Genomic DNA, 23,066 nt, shown 5'->3' on the forward strand with positions numbered 1-23,066 from the left:
TAGAGCTTTTCAAAGCTAAACTACTTCATTATTGTTCCTTCAATAATCTTGTGTGCAACAAAAAAAAAAAAAAAACATTCAACAGAAGCAAGCAAATCTATAATAAGTTTTTGAAATGGAACAAGGCCTTTTTGGTTCACTATGGCAACAGTGTCTTAGAAACCTCAGCTCATCTTGGCCGATTCAAAAACTGGTCAATTGCAAACTTTGTATCCAGCTTGGATATTCGATTTTCATCTAATGTGTGCATTTGCTTTTTTGTTCCAAGTCATGTTGTTTTGTTCCCAGTGGTCTGATCATAAAACATGCATTTTCTTTTTTAATTGATATTTTTAAATCTTCGCTTCTGCTTTCTTACAGATAGTGAAACCAGTGCATTGGTAGTAAAACCTAGGAACAATCCCATCAAAATTTAGCCTGGTATCGAAATCAAGAAAGGCTTTGTTGTGTTGTATTTGATTGGAAACCCAACGACTGGATGGTATTGTTTTTTACATGACTTTTTTCACATATAAGTCAGGAAAGTGGTTTGGAACTATTAACCAACAGTGACCTTTGCAGTTGAATCAATCGAATAACACACACAAACATGCTCAGTTTATGTGGTTTTTGCCCGGCCTTTATTTTTATTCGTATCAAAAAGTTCCCAATCTGTAAATAACAAATTAAAAACCCTTCCCATATCTTGGTGTGATGTCAGAGCAGGCAAGGACAAAATTTGCTGTACAGATGGTCTGCACAATAAAAATGGAATGTCATGTATTAAAGAGCTTACCTGTGGTTCCAGAGACGGAGGTATCTTGACTTTGGATGTGCCCTCTTTCTAAAGCGCAGGCTTACGCCTGTCTATGAAATGAGCTGTCTGATTTAGAGACCGTCTGAAATTAGGACGCAATAGGTATGTATTACATCAAATTTGTCAAGTTGACAGATTACAAAAGAAAGTCTCAATAAATCTTACATGAAAAGTTTATTGTTATTTATTTATTTATTTATTTTCCCTTCAGGCATGACAAATCCAAACATACAGCATTTATATGTGTTAACAATTAATTCAACCCGAAAAGAAAAGGGCTCACGGGAGAAGCCGAAGCTTGTTGAAACCCATCCCCAGTATAGACCCTACCCACCGACGTCACAAAATCACGTGATCGCTGTATTGTTCCGCCCCCTTGTCCGTCATTTTGTGTCTGTATTATCAATGGTCTCAATTGATCGAGCAATTTATAATGCATTTCATGGAAGACCCGGTGCTTTCGGATGCCGTAAACTCACTTGATGCGTTGCATAAAAGGCGTTATGTGGAAAAGCTTCAGTTTATCCATTCGCCAGATCCATATTTGATGCCTAAATCGATGTTTTTCGACCCGCTGTCTCCGCCGTATTTGCCTGACATCTGCTAGCTACCCTGATATGTACAACTATCTTGTCCACACAAAATCAGCCTATTCTCACGAAAGTTTGAAAAAGAGCTTGGAGGCTTATAAATACTTCGTTGCTGGTTGGGTGAAGCAGGTCCTCGTCCACGAAAATTCGGCAGGAATCTATCTTGTGTTTGGAAAGGTGAGTTACGAAATTTTCCATTCAAAATCTTTTGTTATTGCTAACATCCACTGTCAAGTCTAATGTATTTCATGTCGTTTGTCAATGGAGTTAGGGCTTTTAATGTTTATATGGTTTAGCGATAGCACTCTCACTACATACATACGTGTATGTTGTCGGCGATTAGCCTAGCAATGATCTTAATTGTGGTTGTCAGCCCAAAACCCTCTAAATATATATTAAATGCATCTTACCAGATATAAAATGACTACTACATAATCTGTGGTAATCGTTTGGAGCCCAGTTTTCTCGTCGAATTGCAGCAGCCCATCTCGCTCTCTTCTCTCCGGGTCTCTCGGAATCCGGTAGAACTTCAAGTCTCTCCGTCTTCTCCGTCTATCTTCTCTGTTATTGCAACCGACCGCCACACACGCCTTCACCATTTTCATTATTAATGTTAACGAGCAGAAAAACACGTCGTAAATAGGAGGAATGTACGTAGCCGTAACAGGTAAACATGATGTGTTGTGACGTCACGTGGGTAGGGTCTATACCATATAGGACGCAGAAAGTATCGAATATCAATATTTGACATTCAGATTTTGTAGTGATTACAAGTTTTTTTTTTTTTTTTTTTTTTTAAATAATAACAATCCCCTCTGATTGTTTATTTTCCCAATAGTCCATTGTCGATCGTGGCAATGTGCTTGTTATACAGTGGCCAATCGACCAGTTCCATATCGTTACAGAATTTGAAGTCACTTGTCTGTGCATTTACACGTTCAATAGCCACCTAGTTTACTTGAATGTCTAGATGTTCTTTCAGTCCTTTTTTGCCAAATAGCATATATTTAGTTTTACTAAGGTTTAGTGACAGTTTATTGGCATTGAACCATTCTTGTAGCTTGTCTAATTCCTCATTCACTTGTTGGGTCATTCTGTTTAGGTTGTTACCTGAGAAAAAGATTTTGGTGTCATCAGCAAAAAGCACCATTTTTAATTCAGAATTCAAGAATTCAGCCATAATTTGCTCTAATTTTAGCTCTAATTTTTGCATAGATTTTAAATCTTCCATTTCTTCAGTCTTGTCAGTCTTTTCTCCTCTTTTCGGTGCATTAGGCATATTTTGGAGGTTTTCTCTTCCAGCTGGTGCCTGAGTTATCAGAGACAGATAGCGGAGCTCAGGAAAATGCGTCCTTCGCCTTCGAGTGTCTGTGAGTTTATAAACACTCTCACCTTTTCTCTTTCACACATTTGTTGCATAGTTTTCAAATCAAGTCATGCTTTTTTGCACCTCAAAAATGAAAAAAAAAAAAAAAAACTGTTTATTTTTCATTTCTTTACTCACTGGTCAGGTCCACTTAAGATCAAATTGTGCCCTCATCAACAAAATATTCATGCCCCTCTGAAAAAGAACCAGGCCATCGAGAGAAAACTAGCATTGAAGAGCTACATATTTCAAACAGAAAACAACAACAACAAAATCCCGGTCATTTATAACACACGTTTGGAAAAATACTGTACGTTAACCTCACTGAAAAAAATCAAACTTGCACGTATCACAAAAAATCAAATACTGTATCACCAATATTGGATATAACATATAGATCCACTGAAAATTTCTCCCGGATGAGCTAGTTAAATCTTTAATCATGACTACACTTTGATTGTAGACATATTCCTTGAGCTCAGGTATCCATAATGAGCAGCTGTAATTTTGGTTTTCTTCCGGTGATTTTAGAATACTTGTGAAATTGTAGCGGCCGTTATGGTCATCAATCTGCTTTATGCTTTTTGTGTCCGTTAACTTGTCAGCTCCCTTGAACCAGTGGATTTCACCATTGCTGAAACCTCCATAGAACCAACACTCTGCAATAGACTCATTGATGGTGTAGTCTTGATTTCCGAAGCAGTCTGAAGAGTAAAGAACCATTTGAAAAATAATAAGAAGGCAGTAGTTTATACAAATACTAATTATACAAACGAGTAAACTCACCTTTTACAGTGACGAACGTGGGCCTTTCATAGACCCCTACTTGTGAGCGAAATTTACAAAGGTACTTCCCTTGGTGGTTAAGCATGATGTTGACAATTTTCATATTGAGGTGATTGTGGGATCTCCATGTTTCGTTAGAACACACAACTGCAGGGTACTTGTGGGAGACCTCAGTGCCACATAATGTTTTGTTTTGACCAATCCAGTGAAATGATTTAACATCCAATAACATGGTGGAGGTGGCATTGCACGTTAATGTTACATTGTCCCCACAATGGGCCTCTGTGTCAGGGGTTGTCTTCAGATCCATACCTACCCTCACAAAATTTTGTAGAAATCAAAGAAATCGCATTAATCATCAAATAAAAATATAAATAAAATTGAACGTGTTTTTTCCAATGATATGAAAAATAATGAACTCATTCACTGCCATTGACAGTGATAGACATCTAATCCAATTCAACTGGGATGGCTGGCACTGAATGATCATGTTTCCCTGCCATTGAGGGTGATACACGTCCAATCCATTCTGACTGGGTGGTCTGACAGCGATTGTTTGTTTGCTGCCAAGCCCGCAGTCTAACTGGATTGTACGTCTATTACTGTCAATGGTAGCCGATGAGGTAAATGGAGTAACTTCACACCCGATATCAAGGGTTCTAATATGAGTGTTACTAAATTTGTTTGGTGGATAATTGCGGTGATAAACATTTTCATCATTACACTACCTCGACTATAAAACTACAATTAGCCCTCATCAAGAAATTTGAGATGTGAGTCAATTTTTGTGTGTTGTAAATCATATTTTTTCCTAATCATCAAACACTTAAAATGTGACAGATTGTGAGGGTATCTGTTTTCCACTAGAAATAGTATACAGTGGGGTAAATAAGTATTTAGTCAACCACCAATTGTGCAAGTTCTCCTACTTGAAAAGATTAGAGAGGCCTGTAATTGTAAACATGGGTACACCTCAACCATGAGAGACAGAAGGTGGAAAAAAAAACAGAAAATCATATTATTTGATTTTTAAAGAATTTATTTCCAAATTAGAGTGGAAAATAAGTATTTGGTCACCTACAAACAAGCAAGATTTCTGGCTGTCAAAGAGGTCTTCTAACGAGGTCTAATGAGGCTCCACTCATTACCTGTATTAATGGCACCTGTTTTAACTCATTATCGGTATAAAAGACACCTGTCCACAACTCAGTCAGTCACAGTCCAAACTCCACTATGGCCAAGACCAAAGAGCTGTCGAAGGACACCAGAGACAAAATTGTAGACCTGCACCAGGCTGGGAAGACTGAATCTGCAATAGGTAAAACGCTTGGTGTAAAGAAATCAACTGTGGGAGCAATTATTGGAAAATGGTAGACATACAAGACCACTAATGATCTCCCTCGATCTGGGGCTATATGCAAGATCTCACCCCGTGGCGTCAAAATGATAACAAGAACGTGAGCAAAAATCCCAGAACCACACGGGGGGACCTAGTGAATGACCGACAGAGAGCTGGGACCACAGTAACAAAGGCTACTATCAGTAACACAATGCGCCGCTGCACTGCCAGACGTGTCCCCCTGCTGAAGAAAGTACACGTCCAGGCCCGTCTGCGGTTCGCTAGAGAGCATTTGGATGATCCAGAAGAGGACTGGGAGAATGTGTTATGGTCAGATGAAACCAAAATAGAACTTTTTGGTAGAAACTCAGGTTCTCGTGTTTGGAGGAGAAAGAATACTGAATTGCATCCGAAGAACACCATACCCACTGTGAAGAATGGGGGCGGAAACATCATGCTTTGGGGCTGTTTTTTGCAAAGGGACCAGGACGACTGATCTGTGTAAAGGAAAGAATGAATGGGGCCATGTATTGAGAGATTTTGAGTGAAAATCTCCTTCCATCAGCAAGGGCATTGAAGATGAGACGTGGCTGGGTCTTTCAGCATGACAATGATCCCAAACACACAGCCAGGGCAACAAAGGAGTGGCTTCGTAAGAAGCATTTCAAGGTCCTGGAGTGGCCTAGCCAGTCTCCAGATCTCAACCCCATAAAAAAAGGGAGTTGAAAGTCCGTGTTGCCCAACGACAGCCCCAAAACATCGCTGCTCTAGAGAAGATCTGCATGGAGGAATGGGTCAAAATACCAGCAACAGAGTGTGAAAAGCTTGTGACAAAACAAAGTATTGAGATGAACTTTTGGTATTGACAAAATACTCATTTTCCACCATGATTTGCAAATAAATTCTTTAAAAATCAAACAATGTGATTTTCTTTTTTTTTCACATTCTGTGTCTCTTGGTTGAGGTTTACTCATGTTGACAATTACATGACAATTACAGGCCTCTGTAATATTTTCAAGTGGGAGAACTTGCACAATTAGGGGTTGACTAAATACTTATTTGCCCCACTGTACATATTGTCTATAATCTACTACTGCCATCTGTAGCTCAATGGGTCAACCACCAACAGTAAACAAAGTGAAACAAAGAACGGATCCTTGCAAAAAACTTCAAATGTTTCGTTGTTATACTATACTATTATATGTTCAGTATAATATATACAGTATATTCCTTTATTGTATTTGTGGCATAAAATCAAGCGAGGCTAACAAAACAAGTCAACTGAACTGACACGTTCAAAAAGAACAGATTTACACACAATCTTTGTTTCCTTGTATTAAAGCATTATAAACTGCATGCATATGCATTATGTTCTACGATACTGTATATTCGATTCTAGGAAAGCACTTACCTCTAGTGGCAACTGCCAAAGTGAACCACATGATGGAAAACCAGTTGATAACAATTGCACTCAGACCAGAAGAGAACATTCTTGTTTTTATCTGTACAATTGTACCAGTTGTTTTAGAAGAAAGGGAAATTTGCAAGGTTCAGTTTGTTGATGGTCTTTACTTACCATGCTATTCTTCTGAACACAATGACAAGGTTACTTATGTTATTGAGGTGAAGCTATCTCCTGTGATAAATCCACTTAATCTGAGAGATACCCACGCTTTACTTCTCATGACAGTTGAAAGCAGTTAAAGCTCAGGTGTGGTTGGTGGGTTTGACTTTACCTGAAAGAACATGTCCTGGAATGACAGTTGAGGCAGTGAGGGTTTCTTTTCAAGTTCAGACATGATGACACAAACTGTTCTATATACAGTGGGGAGAAGAAGTATTTGCACTCCTTGTGATTTTGCAAGTTCACCTACTTTGAATATGGGTAGATGTCTGAAATTTCAATCATCGATGCATTTCCACTCATAGAGACATAATCTTAAAAAAATCCATTAATAACATTGTATGTGTTCTTTTTTTAAAAAATAATTTATTTGTAATTTACTAGGGTTTATAAGTATCTGTACCCCTGAGAATTAGCAGTAATGATGACACTCAAAGAGCTGTCAGTCTACCTTAAAAAAGTCCACCTTTACACCATGAGTAACCACCCGTTTCAGCTCTTTATTGTTACCCGTGCACCCCACAGTCAGTCATAATTCAACTGCTACCATGGGCAAGACCCGAGAGCTTTTGAAAGACACCCCAAAAACATTTCTTGAAGGCTATGGGACAATTGGAAAGCAGCTTGTGGAGCATAAATCAAAAGTTAAAAGCAATTGTTAGAAAATGGAAAAGGCTAATAATGACTGATAATCTACCTCGGACAGGGGCTCCATGTAAAATCTCTCCTCGTGGGGCATCACTCATGATGAGAAAAGTGAGGGTTCAGCCTAAAACTTCACGGCAGGGGCTGGTCAATGACCAGAAGAGAGTTGGATGTACAGTTTCAAAGGCTACCGTCAGTAGAACACTACGGTGCAATGGTTTAAAATCATGCATTGCTCAGAAGGTTCCCCTGTCGAAGCCAATACATGTGAAGGCCCGTCTGAAGTTTGCCATGGTCCATCTGAATTATGCAGACGGGTCATGGGAGAAAGTCATGTGGTCAAATGAGACCAAAGTAGAACTTTTTGTTGCAAACTTTACTCATTGTGTGTGCAGAAAAAGAATGACGAGTACAATCCCAAGAACATAATCTTCACTATGAAGTATGGGGGCAGAAACCTCATGCTTTGAGGCTGCTTTTCGGCAAAGGGGACAGGAGGTTGGGTCAAACCTGGACCTCTTAAACTACTCAAATGCAAAGAAAACAGTTATTTCTATAACACATACAAAAACTGATTTTCATTCAAAACTGTATTTTTTCAATGATTTGCAAAATAAAAGTTAACAAAAAACAGCAATAACCCCAACCTCCATCTCCTAAATTTTATTTTCCCTCATTTCCTCACATACTAAATGCCAAATCTCAATTTTAACTACTTAAGAACATAGGATGTATTTTAAAATTGAAGTTAATGTAAACATGTACTTTTTTTTTTTTTTTTTACTAATAAAGATATAAGTAACAAACATTCAGAAAAATTAGTACAAATGACTTATATTATGCAGAGTGAAATGGAATGTATCCTGAAGACATTGCAAACATTGACTTTTTTAAAAAAAATCATATGGAAATGACTAAGTGGCCTAACAATAAATTAACAAATATAAGTCCAAAGTGCACATTGGCAGCTAGGATGTTCTGAACCTCCCCATCAGAGCAAATAAAACTAAATATGATAAATAAGCCTCCTCAACTCTTTCGTTGCTCTTAAAGATTTGATCCATTTTATGTTGCATTGCCCTTTTTTTGTCGCATCAATTCAACCTTTTTTTTTTTTTTTTCTGTTCCAGAAAACATGCACATTTGAACCAATCAGAGCTAACTATCTCTGCTGATCACATGTCAGTATGTCAGCCAATTGAACGGATAAATGAGTCCAGGCGTTTTGCTTTGCTGCATGCATTCACACATTGACGTGACTCATCGTCAAACTCTGATAACTGCAGTTGCCTTCATATTTTTGGAATCAAAGCACCGTGTACCGGAACAGCAATCCGGCCCTGAATCTTATACCGGAACTGCGTTCTAGCCCTAAATCTTTACCGGAACTGCGTTCCTGACCGTTCTGGCCCACTTTCACCCCTGCTTACAGGTATATTAGGATTACCAAAACATTTCTTCCTTCTAATCACTTTTTAGAGATACCCACCTCCTGACATAGAGATCGACTCATTCCTCATAAGATCAGCTGCCCTGCAACTGGGTAGAAAGTGAATGGTTCTTACCAGATATGCATTACGCATGGTGCTGTGTGCTTGTTAGGAAATTACACAATATTAGGAAAATAGTCAAAGGGGAACAGTGCTAAGTGATTTTCACCCAGCAGCCAATGAAACGTAAAAGGAAGGAAGTCATGAAAGAATATCACATTATCATGTATTTGTATAAACATTTGTTTGGGACTACTCCAAATTGCAATGTGCGTTTTGTCCAGAAGGTGGCAAAGACAAGCTGCTGTCGCTCCACCACTGACGCAGGCGCTCTCCAAGGTTCTACAACTTGTGCATTGCTGCAATCTTCGAGTGTTTTTTTTGTTTTCTTTTGGAGGTTGAATAGCTATATCTAACCAGCAAATTTGACAACGCAAATTTTTTAAATTAGGGTTTTTACTTTTTTTCAAATTGTTTCGAAACCTCATAACTGCAACTTTACATTATTTTTCTAACCATTCTCGTCGCTTTTCTCCATGAACCCTAAATTATGCAGTTATAACATTTTTACTTCACAATATATAGTTTCCTAATACTGTACTTCGTTTTTAGACATAATAAAAATGATTGCATTGCTATGTGTTTTTTTAATTTTTTTAATCTATATTTATTCATATTACAGTACATGTTTTTGTTGCTGTTATTGTATACCTTCGTATATGATAATCTCACATTTGATGCTACTTGGAATGTTGTGTAGGTCCCTTTCAATCACGAATTATGACTTTTTTTGTTTTTACCATCACGGGATATCTCAGTTAACTCATTGGTTGCTATTTACGGCACTCGACGTCCATTTCATTTTGACAGGAAGAGTCGAATCACCCCTCCTTGTCAAAATGGATTGGACGTTTAGCACCGTCAATGGCACTGAAAGATGAGCATTCATGGCCAGTCCTCCCAGTTTGAATAAACTGTATGTCTATCACTGGCATGCAATGAGTTCAATATTAAGGTGAAAAAAATAGTGTTACTTGGGGCTGTATCCGGAATATATTTCTGTTTTCATCCATTTTAATTGATATAATTTCGCTTTTCTTAACATTAAATAATTTCTAAATGTTTCACAATTAAATACAAGTTTCTTGAGCGAAGCATGGGGGGCGCCATCTTGGAAAATTTCTGCTCTGAATTTCCGGTTTATGAAGAACAACTTTGCAAAGTTTAAAACTGCAAAATCAAACCAGAGGAACCCACAGAATCTCCAAAAATGGATTCAGCACGATGTAGATGAGACTCTGAGATTTTCTGCGCTGTGCGTGAACTCCTGGAAGCACCTACTGGACTGTCTCAGAAAATTAGAATACACAATATTCTAATTTTCTGAGACAGTCCTGTATATTGTTCTATGTAAAGGACGTCAGCCAAGGTCGGCCCCCCACATTTTTACCACGCCAAATCTGGTCCCCTTTGCAAAAAGTTTGGACACCCCTGCTTTAAATGGTGGATTAATGTACAGGACTGTCTCAGAAAATTAGAATATTGTGTATTCTAATTTCCTGAGACAGTCCAGTATATATATGGTTTGAAGTGGAAAGTTTTGAACAGCTTCCAGGTTTAAAGCGTCAGTGACCTACCTCGCCATACGCCCGGTCTTTGTGGTGGCAAGACCTTGGCTCCATATCTGCCTTCATGAACATGTTGTCCTCCCCTGTCGTGATGATGGCAGATGGATGCGATATTTCCAAATAGTATTTTTTAAGGGGTTTTGATGAGTAGTCTTACTCCAGCTCCACTGTTGTTTTGGATGGAGAAATTGTGAAACGGAAGTTGCGAGCAGAAATGCAGAAGTAAAGCGCAAGTACCTTGGAAACTTGCAATCATTATTAATAATTACAAAACATATCACATTGATTCCTAATTTAGACTTTTTCTAATGACCAAATATAGTCACTTGCCTTATGAGGGGTTAAGGGTCTCAATCGCCACCCCCCCCAAATAAAACAAATAAATAAATACAAATAGTATCTATAAAGGGCATAGGTGGAGTTTGACTTTTGGTGCAGGGGGGGCACAACATGTTGATGACACCGAAAAGCAGTGTCAGCAATAAAATTAACTTACAAGAATTAGCGATACTTTTCGCCAAGATCGTTGTCATCCATTGTACGCCATCCACCCATCCATCCATCCATCCATCCATCCATCCATCCATCCATCCATCCATCCATCCATCCATCCATCCATCCATCCATCCATCCATCCATCCATCCATCCATCCATCCATCCATCCATCCAATATGGCACGCCCGCCAGTGTCGTGTCAATGTAGGTACCCCCCGTCAAAAATTGTATCCTCTTGGTTAGCTACTGCGATGCAATGATTTGCTTAATTTCTGTGTTTTGGTGATGTAGTTATCTAAGAGGTTTTAAAACATGGCCCATCCATCCCAAAAAAAGGGATTTTTTTCTGTCGTATAACATACGTACTGAACGTAAAAAAGGCAATATTTTACTGTTTTACTTGTAAGATGAACTATCACTATTATTACTGTAATTCAAGTCCTCTATGGAGTTTCTCCAGTTTAATAAACGTCGATGTCCAAAATATATAACTGTGGTTCTTTTCTTGGCTCAATTGTTTAAGTGGACATTACTCATAACTAATGTGTGTGTGTGTGTGTGTGTGTGTGTGTGTGTGTGTGTGTGTGCTCCCGCAGCCAGGGGATACAATTTTTGACAGGGGTAGCTACATTGGCAAGACACCGGTGGTGGCTCTGTTGTACAATTAGTGACTTTAGTGGGGCAAACTGAAACTCCGCTCAGCATTTTGGCAGTGCTCTCTGGCATTTCATGGTCTGCATTTTCAATCCTTGGTTCTTGCTCAGTAGTTGTAGTCGCTTTTGAAAGCTTAGGTTTGAATAAAATTACGTATATCTATCTTGCCTCTTCGGTCCTCGGGTGGTTTTGGCTAAGCAAAGCAAATGACAGTCTAAGGTGCTAGTCACATGATCTGTTTGAAAAATAATTGTGACCCATTATAAAAATATCTTTTATTTGTTCATTATTTTTGTTCATTTTATTGCTTTAAAACTTATCGAGAATATTTTACCAGAAAACTCTTAATTTTAAAATCATACATATGAAAGTCAATACATGCAATGACCCCATGATAAAGGGGTTAATGGTCTCGTGTCAACTTTTGAGTAGCTGTCCACTTTAATGACCCCAGACCATACGCGGATTTTAAAGGGGGGCCAGGGGGGGCCAGCCCCCCCAGTGTCTGAAAAGTGTCATTGCATGAAATTGACTTTCCTACATATGTAAAAGTTGTAAAGCAATAAAACTGCAACAAAAATGAATGAAATGAACAAAAAAAAAAAAAAAAAATTTATAATGGGTCAAAATTATTTTTCGAACAGATGTGACTTTAGATGGTCATTTGCTTTGCATATATTAAAAAAAAAAAAAAAAAAAAAAAAAAAAGGGCAATTTTATTTTTCAAATTATTTTTTTCTTTGAAAATTTTTTTTTGATTGAAGCAACTTTTTTGGGGATTGAATGACTGACACAAATGTCCTACCATGATATGGCCCAAACACAAAAAGGATTGCTTCAAAAAAAGAAAACTTTTTCAATGAAAAATTAAGTGTTCAAATGCAAATCTTTCAATCTCAAATATTTTATCTTATTCCAAAACGTTTTCTGTGATTGACTTTTTTTCTTTTTTTGATTGAAGTGATGTTTCTTTTTGAATGTATATATTTTTGATCGAATAATAAAGACAAAAACGTCCTAGCCAAAATGTGGCCCAAACACAAATCAACATTACTTCAATCAAAAAAGTTGCTTCAATCAATCAAAAAAAAAAAAAAAAAAAATCAATCAAAGAAAAATGGCTTTCATATGCATTTTGTCACAGAACGCAGGCAGACAGGTGGTGTGGACCCAAATGCAGGGAAACAAAAAGCAGCAAGGCAGGTGGCAGTGAACTCAAAAAACGTTTTAATAATAACTAACAAAAACAAAGTACAACCAAAAGGACTGGGGATCAAAAAGGCAATGTTCAACCAAAACTTACTTTATCGAAGGCACTAGTACACGTGCTTGGACAGGACTTCGACTTTGACACTGACAATGATGCAACAAGGAGTGAAAAGAAACTGGGAGCTTATATGAACACAGAGACAAGGAGTAACGAGACAACGAGGAACAGATGGGTAACACAGAAGGATGCAGGTTGGCGGACACACTAGGAGCAGGTACAACAGGTGAAATCAATGGGTAATCACAGGAACACACAAGGAGGGAACCAACACAAAACCTAACACATTTTTTTGAGTTTCAAATTTATTTTTGCATTTAAACACATTTTTTTGTATTGAAGCGACTTTTTTTTTTTTAATTGAAAATATATATTTTGATTATAGCAACTTTTCTTTTTATTAAATCAACTTTTTTTTTGATTGAATAATAGACACAAATCTACCTCCATATGGCTCCGCTCAGGGGATACAATTTTTGACTGGGGTAACTACATTGGAACGACACCATCGGGCGTACCATATTCAATGGATGACAATCTTGGTGAAAAGTATAGCTGTCCTAAGCAGCCTGATATAGAATTCCCCTCAAGAATGATGGGAAACAAACAAACAAACAAAAAAACGCTCATTGTCAATTTACTATTATAAATATTCTTGTAAGTCAATTTTATGGCTGACACTGCATTTCGAGGTCATCAACATGGTGTGCCCAGAGGCGTAGCAAGGGTCCCCGGGGGCCCCAGGCAACAAGCAACTTGGGGCCCTTCGAGCGTGTGCAAGTAAGGGGGACAGTTGGACTTGGAGCAATAGAAGAAAGAGTAGCAACACAAAAATACCACCATCAGATGCGGAGGTATATACCTTTGTGTGAAATCAGTAGCCAGATATGCCCTACGACCCCCCCCAAATTCAAATTATTCCGTAAAAACCACTGATTGGTGGACTACCGACTGAAATGAGTATTACATTTGCAAATAAAATTGTTTAGGATTATTTTAGATGCATATATGTTGTATTTTTCTTATAAGGTATTCGACACGGAATACGATAGACCCATTAATAGACTTTTTTGGAAAAATCACCATTTGTTTAAGTAGTCACATGAATAATGAGGTGGCCTGTGAAAATCAACATAAAACAACTCGTCAAGGACTTTCGAGAGAGTACTTGGTGAGTCACTCTTTAAGCAATCATGTGGTATTAATAACTGATTGGACTTTCTTAAACAGGTGTAATCTATGTGACATGGTTAGTGCTGATTGGGATTCATAACAGAATCATTACATAGTCTGGCAAATGATTCCATAGTATTGAAACACTCCCTACACTTATCGCTGCGACAGTGCAGTAAAGCTACGTGTGCTAAATCTGTTGGCCCTCTGGGGGCCCCTGCTGGCTGGGGGCCCTACGCAATTGCCTGGTTTGCCTAATGGGTTGCTACGCCTCTGGTTGTGCCCCCCCCCCCCTCCCGGCCCCAAAAGTGAAACTCCGCCTATGCCCCAGACCCTGAAAGAGTCAATCAAACCTACTCTGCTCCATGGAGGTTTAGGGTCGATGTTTTTTTTTTTTTTTTTTTTTTTTTTTTTTTGCCTGGTCCCAGTAGGGTCCACCAGTGTCTGCCTGAGCAACCACCTTGGATCACTTACTAAATTACATTGCATGCTCGCTTCAATATATATATATTTTTTAATTATTTTATTTTTTAATCTTTTTTTTTTTACGCTAGATGGCGCTCCCAGTCATATGTTGTTGCTGTTCTCCACACACCGCTGTGAGTCCTGGAGAAACAGTTGTACACAGGATGCGGGGCTAACATCCGCACAGTGCTGTAGGTGAAAAGGCATCACCCGGAGCCACTGAGCCGCTGTAAGCATCGGAGGAAAAAGTGCAGAGAAGCGTGGAAGTTGCGTTTTGAGGACACTCTTTCGCTGGGCGTCACTTTCACCGCTTTAAAGTTATGCGTTCGAGTCCCGTGCTTCCCCGCACACACAGCACGGTGAATGGACCCGCGTGTGCACAATGATGGGCAGTGACCTTTCCATTATGACGAGGAGATGTCTTCTCACTTACAAACCATTCAGGTAAGCAAAAGCTATTCAGCCAGTCACGTGTAGAGTCCGGTAGTCCTTGTGGTAAACGCGTCGTTTCAAATTTCCAACCATGTTAACGAACTAATTCATCATGGATTCTACGCAAGATACTAACAAATAGGGAAAGAGTAATTAGTAAATAAAGTAACACAATGTTATTGTTCAATCAGTGGTGTGAAATAGCACAGTAATAGTAATTTTATTGGAATTTTATATATGTATCTCTTTATAACACTACAGTACTTTATTTATTATTATTATTTTACTTCATAGTCCACATTTGAAAACAGATTTAAGGACTGCCTACTCCTTACTTTGTCAAAACGGGCTGGTTGTTTTTCCGACATTCATGGATGATGACATGACTAGACAATATATAAATAGAGGAAGATAAATTAAACTGCGGTTGAAAATTGTATCGATTGATTTATTGACATCGTGGGGACTTAGCAGTAGTGAAGCAAGATATTCCCCATGCATGGCCGTTTTTGAAACATTTGTTTAAAGCTGTCAACTGAAGAATGACTGGTTGACAGTCTTTAATCAGCCAGTCAAAAAAAAAAAACAACAAAAAAAACAACTCTGCCTAATCTTGAAAATATTTGTTTTTTCATTTTATCTAAAGCCAATTCAACATAATATCCATTCATTCATTTTTTCTATTGCATATCAAGTAGTTTTAATGACCGGCTTAACAAAACAAACAAACTATAATAGTAGTTTGTTTTGTTGTCTTGCCAAGTAATCTAATGGGAATTTCATGTGCTATAATTTTAAGATTATGAAGCACACTGGGTTGGAAGTCTCACCCACCATATTAAAAAAAACAAAACAAAACCAAAAAAAAAACATTATTTGCTCAAATGGAGTTACACTTGTATAGTGCCTTTCAACCATTAAGGTACTCAAAGCACTTTGACACGATATCCTCATCTACCTACTGTTGACACAGCACCAGGAGCAATGTGGGGTTCAGTATCTTACTCAAAGTGCTTAGACAAGTTCTTCAGGGTGAAGAATTGAACCAACAACCTCTGGTTTGGGGAACGACTACTCTACCACGGAGCTACAACACCTTTAACTACCGATATAAACCGCTATTAAGACACAGGTGTCCACACTATATTGTGGGATATGCTAAAATGCATGCAATTGTATTCTGTAGCCTGTAAAAATCCATAAATTATTAATATTAATTTTGTTTATTTGTTCGGTTTTGCTTTAATTTATGTAAAAGAGTTAAATCTGTACCTGAACCTTTACTAATCTTTAGTCCAATAAGTGACTGTTCTTCTTAAGTACATAGTTTGAATACTTATGCTACCTGCACCTTTAGTCAACATATCCATAAACTGAGTTCAAATTAAAAGTTGTCCAAGAAAATCTCATTGATAATGCTTAAACCTTAAATTACAATATTTGTATTGTTGTGTTTCCGAATGCCTTCCATGATACAGAGCAGCTCTACATGAACAATTTTAACGGTGTCTATCAGAAACGACCATTATTTCAGTTGCTGTGGTCAGTGAGTGTTGTTTTGGAAATAGGGCTCACCTAACATTGATGTGTTGCTTCAGCATCATGCACTGCAGCCTTAATCATTTTTACTTATTGTAATATCACATGGCTGCTTACTATTTGACAACTTTTGTCAAGTGAAGACATTCATAATGAGATGTGTGAATTTCATCTGCTGCTTGCAGTCTGTCTGAGTAACTGGAAAAGATTGCTCATTCATACCACCACCTGCAGCCTGTCACTTAACTGTCACTATTTTTTATGTATGCATATTGCATAACAGAAAAGCGTACAGGTTTTTGGTTTACAGATGTGACAGTCCTGTGGCTTAGTAAGAGCATAGTGTGCAAACACATTTTCAGTGTTTCAAGCTAAGATCTAATTGCTACAAAGCATTTCTTTCTAGGCTATCAACCTGAGTTTGCACTCTTCTCCAACTATGGCTCATTCAGCACAATGGAGTTCATCTAATAGGCAGAGAGCCGTGCAATTAAGCAATTGGCTCACATGTGGGTTGATTGGTAGAGTGTAAAAGTCTCAAGATAAACATTTAAAGGAACTAGAATCAAATACACCGTGTGTATCTTCTGTCTCTTTTCCTCTGATGTTGTCTCTTTTGTCTCCCCTTCTCTCCTTTTAGGATTTTTGTGTTAGGGATTGGTTTCTTCAGTATATGCTTTCTAATGACCTCTCTTGGGGGCCAATTCTCAGCCAAGCGACCCTCAGATTTCCCTTTCACAACGCGAGCAGAAGGTAAGCCTACAGTTTAACGTCAGGGCTTTTTGGCAATGTCTATAGTGGCTGAAATTGACAAGCGACATCATGCTGAGAGCTGCAAGGTGCTTCCTTGATTGCTGCATAGTAGGCTAGCTGACCGCCTGCTTTGTTCATCAGGAGTTCGTCCTGTTTGGCATCAGTTTCCGAGTTCAGTTTTTCGTATTTGATCGACACTTTCATTTCATTTTTATTTAATATGCACATCATGATCAATAAAACAATCAGAAATTTGGATGCTTTAGTTGGACAAATCCGTAACTAAAATGTTTTCCCCAATTTTATGCAGCATCCTTGGGCAACTGTTTCCAGGTATAATTCAGAAATCGCAATCATTTGTTCCACAATGCCCAGACATAATAACAGAGTACGTTAGCAACAGCACCCGTTCATTTGAATGCAAAACAAGTTTATTGAACAAAAAAAAAAAAACTGTGATGTATACCAAAGGCTAGGTAAATATTTGATTTCATTGATTATTGGAGTTCATGTCTCTCGTTGATCATTTAACACACATTATTATTTAATTTAATACATATTGCAAAAGACATCAATAGCTGAGTGTTGCATTGCCATAGTATGTGGCAGGTTGTTTCCATCGAGATACTGTAGATCACCTGTACAACTGAATATGAGAAATCACCATGAGAGAATTATGCCATGCATACACACTCAATGTGAGAGATCCATACAGTTTGACGGAATGGAAACTTTTCCAAGTGAAAGTCTTATAAATGTGTGAATTTCTATTGTCTGTTGAAAATGATAGTATTTTTTCCAGCATTAAATTGTATGTCTCATACCTTGATTAGTCAGGAGAGGCTAAGCAAATCCCATTAGGATAAAAAAAAAACAGCAAAACTCATTTTGAATTATTTTGCTATCTTAACTAGAAATAAACATTATGAGATGACTGTTTCTCTGTCTCCATGGATACTGATACACAGTCATGGAAAATGTGTTGAAACCGATTCCTTCTTCCATTTTCAATTGCACGTGGCTGTGTTTCCTAGTCCTGCACTTACAGTGGTATGAAAAAGGAACTGAACCATTTGGAAATTCTCACATTTCTGCAGGAAATCACCACCAAATGTGATCTGATCTTTGTCAAAATCACACAGATGAAAAAACTGTTTGTTTTAACTAAAACCACCCAAACATTTATAGGTTTTGAAATTTTAATGAGGATAGTATGCAAACAATGACAGAAGGCGGAAAAATAAATAAGTGAACCATCACATTTAATATTGTCTGGGCCCCCCTTTGGCAGTAATAACTCCAACCAGACGCTTCCTGTAGCTGCAGATCAGTCTGGCACATCGATCAGGACTAATCTTGGCCCATTCTTCTCTACAAAACTGCTGTAGTTTAGTCAGATTCCTGGGGTGTCTGGCATGAATCGCTGTCTTTAGGTCATGCCAAAGCATCTCAATGGGGTTCAGGTCTGGACTTTGACTTGGCCATTCCAGAACGTGTATTTTGTTCTTCTGAAACCATAATGAAGTTGATTTTCTTCTGTGTTTTGGATCATTTTCTTGTTGCAGCATCCATCCTCTTTTTAGCTTCAACTGTCTTACAGACGGCCCCAGGTTTTCCTGCAAAACATCCTGATAAACTTTTGAATTAATTCTTGCATTAATTATTGCAAGTTGTCCAGTTGGCAGTAAAACAGCCCCAAATCATGATGCTCCCTCCACCATGCTTCAAGGTTGAGATGAGGTGTTGATGTTGGTGAGCTGTTCCATTTTTCCTCCACACATGACTTTGTGTTTTACTCCCAAACAATTCAACTTTGGTTTCACCAATCCATAAAATATTTTGCCAAAACTTCTGTGGAGTGTCCAATTGCCTTTTTGCGACCATTAAACAAGCAACAATGTTTTTTTTTTTTTTTAGACAGCGGTGGCTTTCTCCGTGGATTCCTCCCATGAACATCATTCTTGGCCATAGTTTTACATATGGTTGATGTGTGCACAGAGATGTTGCACTGTGCCAGTGATTTCTGTAAGTCTTTGAAAAACACTTTTTTTTTTTTTTTTTTACCTCTCTGAGTATTCTGCGCTAAGGAAGTTCCAAAAAAGCGATTATTAGATGCATCGCGATTTGACACGTGACGATTTGATTACGATTCATAAAGGTTCAAAAACGATGATTTTCCCTAATAACTTATGACAGCTGCTCGTCGCGGAAGACACGTCAAGACACGTCTGCCGACCAGACACCTATAACCAGGGGTTAATTTGTGCCGGAACATGTTCCAGTACCTCTTGATTTTAGACTCCACGTGTTCCGGGACTTATTTGGTCCGTTCCGGCACCTTTTGAGTGTAAATATTCATGATAAAAATATGCAGGGTGTTTTAGAGGAGAGCGTAAAGCGACGTACGTCTCCTTTGATGCTGGCGCCCTCTTCAGTACATTATGCCACGACTTGCAGTAGTTTAAAGCACAAAGCACACATTAAATAACACTGGAAACCAACCACCACTCTAAAGTCATGGTTGTTTTCATCGAGCATTTGGGCTTAACAGAAAACAGTTGCTTTAAATTGTAACACTTGCTAGGTGAAAGCTTGGCAGCGAAAATAACACAGGAACCTTGACGCTTTTTACCCCCTCATTTTATTCTTCTTTCCGCCACCCTAATGCAAAACAACAAGTCACTGGCGGGCGGCTATGCAGTCCACCAATCGGAGCGTCGTGCTGGCGCACCAATAAGAGCCTATAATATTATATAAAAAATTTTTTTTTTTATTAATTAATAAAAAAAAATAAATATATAAATTCATTTACAGAAAAAAATCCCAAGAATTGTATGCTGTTTATTTAAAAAAAAAAAAAAAAAAAAAAAAAAAAAACTTCATTTGAAAGAGTTGGAGATTTGGTGATGACAAATTACGCCCCTCCCCGACATAAAAAAAAAAAAAAAAAAAAAAAAATCGGCGGCATCTGGAAAGCACGCAGCCAGGAATCGGATTAAACATTATTTCAACATGCCAAAAAGGCAATTGAATTTACAGTTTTTCTTTCAAAAAAAGGAAGATTCAAAACGAGTCAAAAAAGCCACAGCTGGCGAACAGGGAAGCTGCAGCAAACATGCTAACAGTGAGAAGCAGGTGCAGCAGGAGGCTAGTGCCGCAGCAGGTAGCCAGGTTCACGGGGAGCCAGCCAAGCAGAAGGCTACTACTGTGGCAGCAGCTGGTCAGGTTCAGCGCCACCCGGATTCGGGACCAGCTACAGCGCCAGCAGTCAGCCAGGTGAACCATAGATATTATCTGAAATTGAGGCTTGTAAGTCCCACAGTATGGCAAGTGGGCATTTGCGTGTTGTTTTTGACAGCAGTTTTTGCCTGTGTTCCGGGACCTGTGCGTGTCTAGTCATCCCTGCGCTGTCATATGTACTTTGCGTTCCGGCACCTTATGATTTACAAATTAAGCACTGCCTATAACGGACGCGCGCACAACGTTTTGATGGATGCTGCCGGTTACTGAATGAGAGATTTACTCCTTTTCAAAAGACTGGAAAAAAAAAATGTGTATGGGACAGGCAGGGAGACAGGAAGGTATGTTTTAGAGCAAGAGGGGAAGAGAGACAGTTCGTTGCTCCTTGTCTTTCAGATGTCCAGCAGTAGTTTCAAGTCATGTAAATTGAAAAATGCCCTGCGTATGTTGCTAAGACTCGTGTGCGTCTATATGAAGTGAGTACACGGCCCCTCTTGTACTTTTTTAGCCTTTATTGGTGTTGTTTTTGAGATGTTAACAGTTAGCGCTTAGCTGATTCGTGAACGTGTATTTCATATGCAGAACGTGTAAAACCATGATTAAGCACAGCAGTAACACTACAGACATGCGAAATAGTACAGAAATCTGTGAAAACAAAGTATATTGGTTAAAAGAAGTTTTATTTCTAAAGACACTTTGTTACCAGAAAATGTGGAATTCATTTCACCTGTGTAAATTTTATAGTATTGTTGAGAGAAATAAGTACTGCCTTTAAAATGGTTAATGTTTTTGCACTTTCTTATAAAAAAAAAAACAACAACAAAAATAGCAGCTTAAGGGCAGTTTTTTGTTGTATGGGCATGTTCCCATCGTTCCTGTTGAGTCATTAGGATATTTTGAATAAATAATGGACATAAATTTGTTTTGGTTACTTTATCAATTAGTATTGTACGGTGCATCGATAATCGTGATAACCGTGATCATCGTCAATACCGTGCTCATCGTTCATAATCGTTCAATAATCGAATTGCCCGTAGCACCCTAAATCGTAATCAAACCGAATCGTTGAGTGCGTAAGATGGCACACCCCTATTCTGCGCTGAACTCTTGGCTTCATCTTTGGTGGATGGCCACTCTTTGGCAAAGAAGCAGCAGTGTCAAACTCACCATTTGTAGACAACTTTTCTGACTATCGATTGATGAACATCCAGACTTTTAGGGATCACTCATCAGTGATTGGGCACACACCTGACTTAAAATGTTTGGTAAATATTGGTTTTAATTGCACTTTAAGTCTCCTTAGGCAGAAGGTTCACTTACTAATTTCCCCCCCTTTTGTGATTGTTTGCATGTTATCCCCATTAAAATATGAAAACTTTATAAATGTTTGGGTGGTTTTTGTTAAAGCAGACACTGTATTTTCATCTGTGTGATTTTGACAAAGATCAGATCATATTTAATGGTGATTTTAGGCAGAAATGTGAGAAATTCCAAAAAGTTCAGATACTTTTTCATACCACTGTAATGTGTTTGTAAAATGATAAAAAAAGACAATTAAAAACAAGCCAAGCCTAGCCATTCATTGTAAAGAGAATCAACTACTTTTTGTTGATTTAGCCTCATTCAGTAAATTATTTCATTTTTGATTCAAAGTTCCCAGTGTTTCAAATGTCTTTGGGTTAAGGTTTAAGAATTTTGTTTGGCACTCTGTTACGGTTATGGTAAGGACACTTATAACTCATTGACTGCCATTGACATCGACAGAAAAACCAGAGTTGCTATTTAAAAAAAAAAAGAGAGCTATTTTTACATTGATCATCATCAAAATGGCTTTAATTTTATTTCATTAATTAACATTGGTTGCCATTGACAACTATAGACATCCAATCCATTATGGCTGGGAGAGCTGACAGTGATCAAGCAATCACTGCCAGACCCTCCCAGTCAAATTGGGTTGGACGTCTATCACAGTAAATGGCACTGAAACATGATCATTCCATGCCAGTCATCCGAGTTGAAATGAATTTGACATGTATCGGCTGTCAGTGGCAGTTAATGAATTAATGCAATCTGTCATGTTCACGACAAGTGCCATGTTATGATTATGACAGTCTTATGACAGTTATAAGAGGTATTCAACTATAGTGTTATAGAATATTTAAGTGTCACAGAGGATGGAAATAGGACATTATATGTTAATGTTTCTTTCTCACAAGACTGAAAAAGTAAACTCTTTTTTATAACATTGACTGGTTACTGTTGACAATCTTCCATAACATTAAAATTGAGAAAGCTGTTATCTTTCTAAGCACGCTGTCAGTGTTTCCGCTTTGTGTCTGTGCATATAAATAGGACCAACAGCATAAACCATTTTTCAGGAGTCACTGCTAGCTTTTTGGACTACTGTCTCACCTTTTATCGGTGTCCGACATGCTGTTGACACAGTGTGTCATCCTTTGCGGCGGATAACGGCCGGCGGGAAACTTGTGAACGACGCCTGTGTGTGTCACAGCCTATTTGTCTTTTATTGACCAAATAATTGGCATAATTTCCTCATTCGTTTGGGCTTTTGTAATAATAAAGACAATTATGTTATCGTAATCCACCTTTTGCTTTTATGTTGTTAGTTACAATTGAAATTGTATTCAATGGGTTTACATGGATGGGTGAATAATTGTTGCAGTGGCGTCGAGTGCAGTTTTAAGTGTAGTAAGCAGGGGAGGCTCCAGTGATGTGCACTGGGTGCTCTTACATAAAACAATTCTAAGGTTCCTGCTCATTAA

General features: G+C 38.2%; 2 protein-coding genes across 2 annotated transcripts in view; one reads left to right on the forward strand and one right to left on the reverse strand.

Annotated features, from left to right (window-relative positions):
* Positions 1-2,691: 2,691 nt before the first annotated feature.
* LOC130904556 (uncharacterized) lies at positions 2,692-6,595 on the reverse strand. Its single transcript, XM_057817399.1, has 4 exons — positions 6,454-6,595; positions 6,289-6,379; positions 3,539-3,850; positions 2,692-3,456 (listed from the first exon to the last, which is right to left on the reverse strand). Exons 1-4 carry the CDS (start codon positions 6,454-6,456, stop codon positions 3,074-3,076), a joined length of 789 nt encoding a protein of 262 aa, XP_057673382.1. The 5' UTR covers positions 6,457-6,595; the 3' UTR covers positions 2,692-3,073.
* Positions 6,596-14,465: 7,870 nt separating this feature from the next.
* LOC130904522 (alpha-1,6-mannosylglycoprotein 6-beta-N-acetylglucosaminyltransferase B-like) overlaps positions 14,466-23,066 on the forward strand; it is a 143,502-nt gene continuing 134,901 nt past the window's right edge. The window contains exons 1-2 of the mRNA XM_057817336.1: positions 14,466-14,763; positions 16,931-17,043. Of these exons, the coding sequence (XP_057673319.1) occupies positions 14,702-14,763; positions 16,931-17,043 (175 nt within the window). The 5' untranslated portion in view covers positions 14,466-14,701. The remainder of the gene's footprint in view (positions 14,764-16,930; positions 17,044-23,066) is intronic.

The sequence above is a fragment of the Corythoichthys intestinalis genome, chromosome 16, assembly GCF_030265065.1.
Source record: "Corythoichthys intestinalis isolate RoL2023-P3 chromosome 16, ASM3026506v1, whole genome shotgun sequence".
In the NCBI taxonomy this organism is placed as follows: domain Eukaryota; kingdom Metazoa; phylum Chordata; class Actinopteri; order Syngnathiformes; family Syngnathidae; genus Corythoichthys; species Corythoichthys intestinalis.

Coding starts and splice junctions, on each gene's coding strand:
- LOC130904556 (XM_057817399.1), bottom strand. Junction 3,851..6,288: donor TTTGGCAGTTGCCACTAGAG/GTAAGTGCTTTC, acceptor TTGTGAGGGTAG/GTATGGATCTGAAGACAACC. Junction 3,457..3,538: donor CACGTTCGTCACTGTAAAAG/GTGAGTTTACTC, acceptor TTTACTCTTCAG/ACTGCTTCGGAAATCAAGAC.